This window comes from Sciurus vulgaris (genome assembly GCF_902686455.1).
Source record: "Sciurus vulgaris genome assembly, chromosome: 7".
Lineage (NCBI taxonomy): Eukaryota > Metazoa > Chordata > Mammalia > Rodentia > Sciuridae > Sciurus > Sciurus vulgaris.
In genome coordinates this window covers 150,469,344-150,479,887 of record NC_136467.1, presented here as the reverse complement: position 1 = coordinate 150,479,887, position 10,544 = coordinate 150,469,344, and the positions used below count along the sequence as shown (strand labels likewise).

The following is a 10,544-nucleotide window of genomic DNA, read 5'->3' as shown; positions in this document are numbered from 1 at the left end:
TACAACCAGAAAAAAAAAATTCACAACCCTCTCTTAACTGCCCCAACTCACCCCTTAAATCATGGGTTGAGCCCATAGCCACAGATCCCATTACCCACCCAAGATCCTCTGATCCCCATCGCGAAGCCTTCTTCTTATGCACATATAATTTTCCTGTGCCAGACTGGCTGCAAAATCTGTATGTACAAAAATATTATGATCAGGCTAAGAGGTGACTCAGCTCTCAAGAAGACAAGTAGAAGAGTGTGGGAGGCCGAGAAGAGACGAGTAGAGGCAATTAGACAGAGAACTCCCGGAAGTCAGGAGCCAGGGAATCGACAACTCTGATGTCAGGAGCGTGATGGGAGAATGTCACCAGTCATTCAACGAGCGTTTGCAATACCCCAGGTACCTTGACAATAAAGTCGCATCAGTTAACAAATGCTTACCCACTTCTGCAAGGGCAGAAATTAATTCAGGGCATTAACAACCCACAGCCGAATACATACATATCGTGGTTGTTATTCCATGAGCATTAGTATTAATCTATAGAATCATTTTTATTGCCTTATCTGTCTTTGCATTTAGGAGCAATAAAATTTATTCGACTATTATAAAACATTAGGAACTTGGGATTGCTCTTTTTTTCCCATTATGAACATGCTGAAAAGGAAATCTTGAGACCAATTTGTTGGCATAATGACGACAGTCTAGAAGTAGGATTTCCAGGACAGCGTGCATGCCTAGTGTTTTCATGTCACATACAAGGACGAGATGTATTCCAGAGGTGGAGATCATGTAGAGATGCCTGGATATAGGAAAGTGCAGGCCACGAGGATGGGATGAGAGACATGGTTGACCCGAGAAGAGGGCAAAGTAGGAGTGACAAGACGCAAATAAAGGTGACAGAGAAGTGAGGACCCAAACTCTTCCACGAAGACTAAGTATTGTGAAGATGGCAACTGGGTGCTCAGCAGCTTTAAATAAGATGCTATGCGAAGACTCCGAGAGCTTTAATTTTCTCAGCCCTGAGGGTTTGGGGTGATTCTAGAATCGTTGAGACCACTGCTGGCATACTTTGTACTGCAGGATAGTGAGGTAAGTACCCTTGACACAGAGCAACAAAATACTGGGTTTTCAGAAACCATCAGCACTCTGCCAAATGGGCTCCTGTGGTGGAAACTCCAGCAATGGCTGCTGTCAGTGGGTGTTGGGTGTCCAGGGTCCTGGAAGTCCAGAGTCGCTGCACGTCTTTCCGCCCCTGCCACTCCCCTGCCAGCACCCTGGAGAACTATGTGGTGGTGACGGTTATTTATTTTTTTCACAGAGGAACTCTCCATTTAATTTTTCTCCTGCGTATGTGAGAGAGGGCTTCTAAAATGGCAGCACCGGAAAGCTCCTTCAATCATGATCAGAGGGAGATGGAATGTCCACAGGGACAGTCAGCAGTCACTGTTTTCATTTGGGAAGACGTTTCATTATCCTTTGCTTTTTCTCACACTGGGAAGTCATAATTATTCTGGCATTCCTCCTGACATTTTTATGACTTTGTTTATTTTAATACACGGTTCATTATTTGTTTTGGAACAGACCTCCAGAATATTCCTCCAAATGCCACTTCAGCCCAGCCAATGAGATGTTACCTCATCTCCTTCTGTCGCCTCTTGCGACTTGGCTTGACTCTTTGTCTTCGTTCTTGTAATGCTCTCTGAAGGCACTTCTGGCCCATGACATTGACTTACTTCTCCGTGGGATGATTGGGAAAATCCAATGACTATTGATTAGCTCTAGAATGGAGAGATTTGCCTAGGGTTTCTACTCTTGTAGAAATCATCTCTTGGGGAAAAAGATGATTTTTGCCCTCCATTAAAGCAAAGCAAAGCAAAACAAAACAAAACATAAAAACCCCACAACATCTAAGCTGCCCAGCTCAACAGTGAACCACCTGGCAGAAGCCAAAGCAGGCCACAGGAAAGCTTCCTCTCTCCAGTGCATTTCTTTTCCAGCAGCCAGAGTCCCATGATTGACTCGGCTCCCGGGCTGGTGTTTACGCTGCTGTATTCATCTTGCTCCAGTGACTGTGACATGCCACCCGGATGTGGCAAGGCTGACAGGGAGTGTGAGGGGGACCAGACATATGACAACGTCTCCGTTCTTCAGAGCCCATGCAGGATGATCTGTCACCTGATGATAGGCCACAGCCTGTCATTTATTTACTTACAGCTTTAATGTGGGTAAAACGAGCAGGGGAGGGGGAGTGACAAGAGGCAAAGGGAGAGTGAGTGACTACAGGAAAGAAAAGCCTGACAGACACTTCTCAGCATCTTAATACCAACAGCAGCCACTGCGTACATCTCAATGGGCATGTGGTCCAGGAGCCAATTAGAAAGAGCATTCTGGGCAAGAGAGCAGGTTTGCAAAGCAGACTTCAGCCATTCAGTCTGTGGCGGGGCAGCAGGCAAACCCCACTGCCACTTGGTTACATGAGGTGGCGTGAAGCTGTTTTTTCTTTTTCTCAATTTTCTAACTTCTACAGTATTCCATGACTGTTTCGGCAAGCACGTTTTTCTCCTTGAGTTTTTCGGCTGGTACACATTTTATGAAGTAACTTTCCTGAGTCATTGGAATCTTCACCCAAATATTCTCTTTGCTAGGAAAATGTGACTAGAAACCATTCTAGTTTTGAAGACTGAAATTTTGAGAACAATTGACTTGTTTTATGTGACAACAATTTCATGATGGGGGGAAAAAACCCTGAAAACCCAGGAAAAATGACAAAAAATATTTAGTTGTAAGTCAAATCTGTAGGAATAAAACCGTGACTATTCATATTTCAGGGAATTGGGCAAACCAAAAGACACTGATCTTTGCACATAGGTAAAGGAATTAAACCTTCCCAAGCAAAGAAAGCAAAAGACAAAGTGCATTAGATATTTTATATATGAATACATATTTGAACTGCTAAAAGTTTTTAAGAGACATTTGACCTTTACAACTTGGGCATTCTTTGCTTGTTTTATGATATCAGGTCTTATTTTGTCACTTAGCATTTTGGGAGAGAGACCTTGGGAATTTCCCGCACACTCTGCTGATCCTGCACCAAGGCATGCCATCTCCCCGCATGCCTGGAGGTGCGGGGAGAAGGCATGCCTGGGGGTGCCCCTCTATGTGCCCAAACACCGTAAAGCAGTCACGTATCATTACAAAACAACGGGCCTGATGCAGCCCAGGTGTTGAATTCAGTATTATGTCAGTAAAATCCATCATGCAAAAATATCACAGAACTGATGTGTTTCAGAAGAAATAGACTCAGGAAATTATACCTGAAGCCTGTGGTAGCCTGAATCCAGCAATCCCAAGAGTAAGTGTTATCCGCAGGGTACTTTGGGTCTTGGCGTGTCCTCTCCAAATGTCTCTCTTGGCATGCACACTTTCTATATGTTAAAGTACTGTGACCACTATCCTTCATAGGGGTTTAGATTTGCAGCACCAAGTAAAACCCCAGCAGGCAGCTTGGAATGTAATAGGGCTCCCTTTCACCCCGTGAAGGCAGAACCTCTAAGTCAGGCAGATCTAGGGGGGATCTGCAGAGTACTGCAAGAACTGAATTTCAATGGTGCTTTCAAAGAGGAAGTCGGTGCTGAGTAGGTCGTTGGAACAGACTGGACACATTCCACCTCCTGGTTCACTGCTCTGTCCCTTCCATGCCCAGATGCAGGGGCCTTGCTGCCCCAGTTTGCATTAAGAATAGAAGAAGCTAGGCCATACCTCCCTACGGGGCCTTCTTGTGAAGCTAGAGACCAAGCTGCACTTGACCTACCACTTCCGTAGCCCTTTTACCAAGGAAAGGGAGAGGTCGCCGGGAACCCCAATATCAAAAGGGCCCCGTGAGATACAAGACTTCCAACAAACATCTTGCTATGCCTGTTTCTGGGGCTGGCGGTGTTCTCGCCTCCTGGAGCGTGTAATTTGGCATATTCTTGTAAGTAGCCAGGAATGAAGGGAGCCACCTGGCTCTGAGAACTGTTTGATACATGGGGATTGAACTCAGGGGCACTCGACCACTGAGCCACATCCCCAGCCCTATTTTATATTTTATTGGAGGCAGAGTGTCACTGAGTTGCTTAGTGCCTCCTCATTGCTGAGGCTGGCTTTGAACTTGAGATCCTCCTGCCTCAGCCTCCCAAGCTACTGGGGTGACAGGTGTGAGTGAGCCTCTGCTCCCGGCTGATATTCTTAAAGCACTTCTGGAAGCTCCAATTTGAATTGGCTAAGGGTCTCTTTCTTTCTCAAAGAATATCAGGAGGGAGGAGAGTTTTGTGCCCTTTGAAGTATTTGGGAGTGTGTCTCTGATGCTCCAAAGGGACCAGATGACCTGCCCTCATTTTGCAACCTTGGCAGGGGAACCTGATGAGCCTACAACCTTGCACGCAGCTGAGCTGGGTATGTTGATGTTGGATTTATGTGGACATGGCAGTGCCCTCAGGGTCCAGGCCTCACAGGAACCCCTGCTTCCAGCCTGCTTCTGCATTATTGCTGGGTAAGACATGTGGGTGGGGTTGTGGCCTCAAGTCCAACAAGGGGAAGAGCGTGTAGCGTGATTTTATTACTGCTGAGCTTTATTGTTCTCCACAGCCTTCGTGACTATTTAGCCTTTTTATATCCCTGATTAAGATGCTTCCAAAACTGGTGACAAGGGAGTGATTAAAAGAAAAGGGAAGAAAGGCAGGATTCCTGAGCTGATCCTGCCTAAGAAATGTCCACTGCTAGTCCTCTCGGCACTAATGGATGCTTTATAATTCATCAAGGATTTTGGTCTCCTTGATCACACTCCGGAATAACCTGTAGTAACTTAAATGAGGCCTGGGACTGTTGGTTTTCCCATCAACTACCATTCAGGGTCACCCATGCAGAGTCCCTGAAGCCCCAAGCCTGGTGATGAGTTCAATCCCTTTATTATGTAAGCAGAGATTTTAAAATACTCACACCCTCTGTCCTTTCATAAACTGAAGCAGTTCTTTCCTATTTTAGCTTTGAAAGAAGCACATGGAGCCACAGTCCAAAGCAAATCACCGGAAAAGTTCTGTTTTAGTTTAAAAATGCACACGCTTATATAGGGCCAGGAAGAGGCTGATTGGTTGGGGCATGAAACGGGGTGAGAGTTGATTGGGTGAGCCGTGTTGCTGGGGGACGGGGCGGGGTGTCAAGCACCAATTGGGTGCGAGTTCAGGCCGGTGGGAGAAGGTTGGTAATTGGGTGAGCCTTGTTGCTAGGGGTCTGGGCAGGGTGTCCAGCACCAATTGGGAAAAGTAAGAGGGGTGACCTTATAAGATTCTCATATTTTTTTTGTAGGAAAGGTAAAAAGTTAAAGCGATTATCGTCCACTGGGACTTTTTCTGTTGAGACCCTAAAGTATGCCCCCATCTGCAATTTGTCATTTTTATCACTGACTCTTTTAATCTTGACCTAAGTTGTTTTTTTTTTTTTTTTCCTTGAAAACCTGAGGAATTTAATGGTCAGAATAAGCAAAGAAGACTTTAAAAGACTCTCACACTCTAAAGACATGAATGCTCTGTATCAACAGGACCATAGGGAATATTGTTTCCTAAATCTAGAAAAATGGATTGCAGTAACTTTATTTTTTAAAATTTTTTAAAATTTTGAGTCCCATCCAGCATCTGTCTATTCATGAAAAGCTTTGAACATGAAAATATATCAGACAGCAAAACAGATAAGCAACTAGTCCGAATCATATATTTGCAACTGAATGATGCTTCCCCATAACACCTGTGTGGAGCGTATTTAAAATATTTATCCTAGTTAGCAGCTTAGTCCTGGTCAACTAGAGCGGAAGTTGCCCGTGAGCCAACAGTAAGCTGTGACTGGGGTCATCTGAGGACGCTGAAACTTACCCACGCGGGGAGCACCTGAGGGTGCAGGTGGAGGAGAAGCTGCCTCCTGGTGACAGAGAACCTAACTGATGGAGGCCTGTCACCTTCCACCTCAGGGCCCCAGGGCCACCATAGCCAAGAGCCACAAACTAGGTGGCTTGAAAAAATGGATGTTTGTTCTCCAATTGTGGGGGTCAGGAGCCCCAAATCAAGGTGCCAGAAGGGCTGGGCTCCTCCCAACAGTTCTGTGCGGGAGGAGCCTCCTCTACCACTGGGGGGCCCCTGGCTGTGGCAACATCCCTCCAATTTCTGTCTCCACCATCACCTGGCCTTCTCTCTGTCTCTGTGCTCTTTCTGCTTCTTCAAAGGACACTTGATGTTGGTTTCCAGGTCCACCCTAAATCCAGGGAGGATTCCATTGTGACATTTCTAATTACTTCTGCACAGGTACAATGCAGCCATTCTGAAGTTCCAGGTAGACATGATTTGGGGGGACACTATCTGACTCCGTACACCTCGCTCATTTTCTGCTTCTCAGAATGTCAGCAGTGGATGATACTCAAAGGGTAGGAACAAATATTTTTAGCTGAATTTTTCCCCCGAGGCAACATGGTAGAGAAGTATTCACTTTTAATTTCTGTATTAATTAATGTACCTATTTATTTTTTCTCTCTGATTAATAAACGAGAATGCAGCTTTTGAGACACTCCCCACAGGGCCTTAGAATTTAAAATTATAATTCTCTGATGATGCTCCTGCAGCGGGTTCCTGTGCAGCATTCCCGTTTGATCCCGCCGGCAGCCTGGAGAAGGAGGTGGAGCGGCCGCGCTCATCCCGGCCTGGGAGAGCCGCATCAGGGCCCAGGTGAGGCCGGCTTTTGCCAGATCTCCTCATTAGTGGTCCTTGGAGCTGGCCGGGTGTCACTCTCTTCTCATTCTGTAAAGAAACACCTTTTTTCCTTGTCACAGTGCTCAGGGAGACACCTGCCTCCATTTCCATTTCCATATTCAGGTTTTCATTTGGCTTTGAGGTTTAGGGACCCGTTAGCTCAGCCTCTGTGGCCTTGGGGACAGTCTGGGCTGGGCTCTTTTCCAGGTCTTAGCTGACAGTGAACTTTTGACATCTGGTGAATTATTGTGTCCCTTTCTGGGTCTCAGTTTTCTCATCTAAACAAACAAACAAACAAAAGAACAAAACCTGTCTCGTGAGAAGATACTGAGTATAAATAATTGAATATATTTTAAACTTCTTGCAAAGTGCCTCAGGAAAGAGCTGCCTTTGGTTTTTTTTTTTTTTTTTTTTTTTTTTTTTTTTTGCGGTGCTGGGGATTGAACCTCTTTTGATGGCGTATATTTTACTTCTGCACAGGAGAGTAGAAGGCCTGGATGTTCGCTGTGCTTTTTGGGTCTACACATCCAGTGAGAGATCAGGGCACCTGTCAGACCTTCTGGGTCTCCGTTCCATCATCTACAGAATGGTGGAGGGGGTCTCCAAGTCCATCTGTTTCCATGGTGTATGGGCAAAAGATTGAGAGGGATTCCCAAAGATCTCTCCAATTGGCCCCACTCCACAAAATCTTCCTGATACAGCAAGAGGAGCAGAGATGCTCTGCTAGAGGCCTAGAAAATTCTTGGTGTTGTTTCAGTGTGTTATTGAAAGGAAATGACAAATGAAGCATTTCTTGTGTGTTTAAGGCTGAGTAAGGGTGATCCTTTTAAAACACATTACTTTCCATTCTTTCAAAAAATAATTGCCCAATGTTCACATTCCTCAGAGCCTATGGAAGATGATATGAGAATTGAAAATTTCAGTATTTCCAAAGTTTAGAAACACTAAATAATGTCAGGCTCAGATCAAATGAAAATAACTTCCAGTTTTTTGTTTATTAAAAATGTATGTCTTGGAGTCATGAGTTTTCTTGCATGGCATTTACACGCAGGCAGAACCCAGTTTGAAGCTTTTTAACTTGTGCTTTTTGACAACTACTCAGCCCTTTCCCTCCTGCCCAAATGTGGCTTCTTCATTAAGTCCCCCAGGGAAACAAAAAGCCAAAGGCAAATAGAGATGTGAGACCCCCAGTCTTCAAATGGACTCATTTTTCATTTGCCAGGAACTGGAGAGATATTTGCAGGAAGACCGACTTGGAAGGAAGTGGACCCGGGTAGCCCTGTTTGGCTCTGTATTCTTTTTTGTAGACGGTGGATGAGGACTTGATATGCTGTCCACACACAAATTAATACTTAAAGCAATGTTTACAGAAAGTGGTTCCAAGTCCCCATCCCTCTGCGTTCTCTTTGCGTCCTCTTCTGCAGCTCAGAGTGTCCTGGGCTGGTTTTTAGGCTTAAAGACACTTTGTCTTCTGCTGCTCCACCCAGCCCCTCCTCTCAAACTCACAAAAGAGTGACCTCAACGTGTCCTGGAATTTATTCTCTCTATCAAAACCAGGTCACTGTATCATCTCTTTATTTAGAGGTACTCCTCTTGTTTTTTATCCAACTCAGAGTAGATAGGAAGCAAAAAAATCAGGCTGCTATGATAGCTTACTTTAGTGCAAGGATTTGTCTGTCACCTAGCTCCACTTTATGGAACATCTGCATCCCTTGGGCCAGCTCTGCACTGGTGACAGGGCCATGAATGGATATAGTCCCTACTTTCAACTCGCTTGCAGTCTATTAGGCAGAATTGGGACTTAGCATAAGCTATGTGTGTACTGTGTTAAAAGGACTCAGCCGGGAGCTAGAGGTCTTGCCTTCCGACTCCGAGGTTCCCCTGAGATTATAAAACACAGTGCGGTGTGATAAAGCTCGCTTCTCTATTTCCTTAGTCAGAGAGGGAGTCTGTGTGAGGAGGCAGAGATGGTTTCTGCCTGACCATTTCACGTGGGGTTGAGTGAGGAAGCCTCCTTTGGTTTTCGTACAGTCTGGTCTGAGTTTTCTGTGGTGGTGACCTTCAGGGTCCCTCAGAGGAACTGAAGAGAGGGGAAGGAGAAATGAGGTCTGAAAAAAGGACACCGTGTCTGAGCCAAACACTCAGCTTTCCTGTGTTTTGTTAGAGGAGGTGTAGGGAAAAGGGATCGTGTCCACACAGGTGCCCGCGTTTCTCAAAGCAGGCTCTTGCAGACTTTGATGTTGAGTGCCCAGCCAAGGACGTCGATTCTCAATCTCCTGTCTTCGTTATGATTAGATGAGGTCGCTGAATTGTAGGTGAAGTGCTGGCCCTCAGATTCCAACTGAGCACCACAGGGCAGGGCCTGGGGTTCAGCCTGGGCTAGATGCTTTCTTCTAAAATTTTTCCATCATTAATTCATATATTCACCAAGAAGAACTGGCATCTCCAAGGCAGGCATCCTCTTTCCATATTATACCTGCCCATTGTCAACAGTGAGGAGCACAGCACAGAGAGCCTTTCAGAAGGTGCTATATTCCCACCTGGCCCAGGGTCAGACACAGCCTTCTGGAGAGCATTCCAAAAGTCCTAGCTCATTTCGAAGCTGTAATTACTTCAGAAATATAAGTGTATACTTAGAAAAACATCTTTGGAAAATTAACCATCTATGTTACTTTTATCTGTATGCAATTTGGTGAATCTTGAATAATTCTTTTTCATTTTTTTTTTTTTTTTTTTTTAATTAGTGTGTACCATCCTCAGCAAGAGGAACTGGAAAAACTTAAAAATAGATTTTTAAAAAATTCAAAAAACCCAACTAACTGTAAGGGAAAGTTATCATAAACTTTTCAAGTGATGCTCTTTGTAAGTTTGTGGAATTTTTTTCTTTTCAAGTTATAAAAAACTTAAAACTGTCTGAAGAAATTTGGGATGCCCTGTAATAGATTGTGATTTATTTTGGAATTCAAATAATTCTTGGTGTCTTAAAAAAATAGTTTAAAACAAAAACAAAACAAAAAGCAACAGAAAGAAATAAACATGTAATTTCAATATGATAACCAACACTCTTTAAAATTAGCATCAGACTACTGTGTGTGCTCCTAAGTCAGCTCATCCAGGATGCATAATTGAGAAATGTATTTTTAAATAGAGAGCACAGAATTTTGCAATTCTGGAGGTAACTTGGAGCTCCCTATTGAGATTTCAGGTAGAAGAAATTAGCAATGAAGACCACCCAAGAAGCATGCTTCGTGATCTAAACTCCTTGGTCCTTTTGATTTGGCCTCTACTCAAATTGAGCTGTGCTCACTGCTGACATTCTCATTGTAGACAAAACGGATGTAAAATATTGAGCGATATGAGCCAAACTTGCACTTCGCTCCCGAAATGAAGGAGTTGCATTCTCCCATCTGGTCTGACATTTGGCTTACAGAGTGCAGTGAAGGCCCAGCAGTAAGGCTCTTGGCGCCGTGTATCTGTAGGACAGATTAAAACATATGCCGATTCTGTTTGCTCTGAGAACAGTGTTTTCCCTGGAGAGAAGTCTCTGTGGTCACACCTGCAGGTGGGCATGGACACTGGACTCATGACTTGTTATGTCCATCAGAAGGCCTGCTCTCGGAGGAGCCCTGGTAGAGTGGAGGGCCAGAGTGGCCCCCAGCTTGGGAGTGCATCTTCCGTCCTATCCTGCCGAGCGGTACCATTGCTTGTGTTCCTCTTAGCTCCCGCTCAGAGGAGTTTCACAGGTAATTACCTGTTTACCAGCTCACCACCCCTTGCCCAGCCAGA

General features: G+C 44.8%; 1 protein-coding gene across 1 annotated transcript; it reads left to right on the top strand.

Annotated features, from left to right (window-relative positions):
- Positions 1-1,169: 1,169 nt before the first annotated feature.
- LOC306665801 (uncharacterized protein) lies at positions 1,170-8,479 on the top strand (the record flags this gene model as incomplete). The annotated part of the gene is made up of 5 exons (XM_079147405.1): positions 1,170-1,286; positions 3,773-3,961; positions 4,275-4,422; positions 6,632-6,734; positions 7,239-8,479. 5 exons carry the CDS (start codon positions 1,170-1,172, stop codon positions 7,399-7,401), a joined length of 720 nt encoding a protein of 239 aa, XP_079003531.1. The 3' UTR covers positions 7,402-8,479.
- Between the last annotated feature and the right edge of the window lie 2,065 nt (positions 8,480-10,544).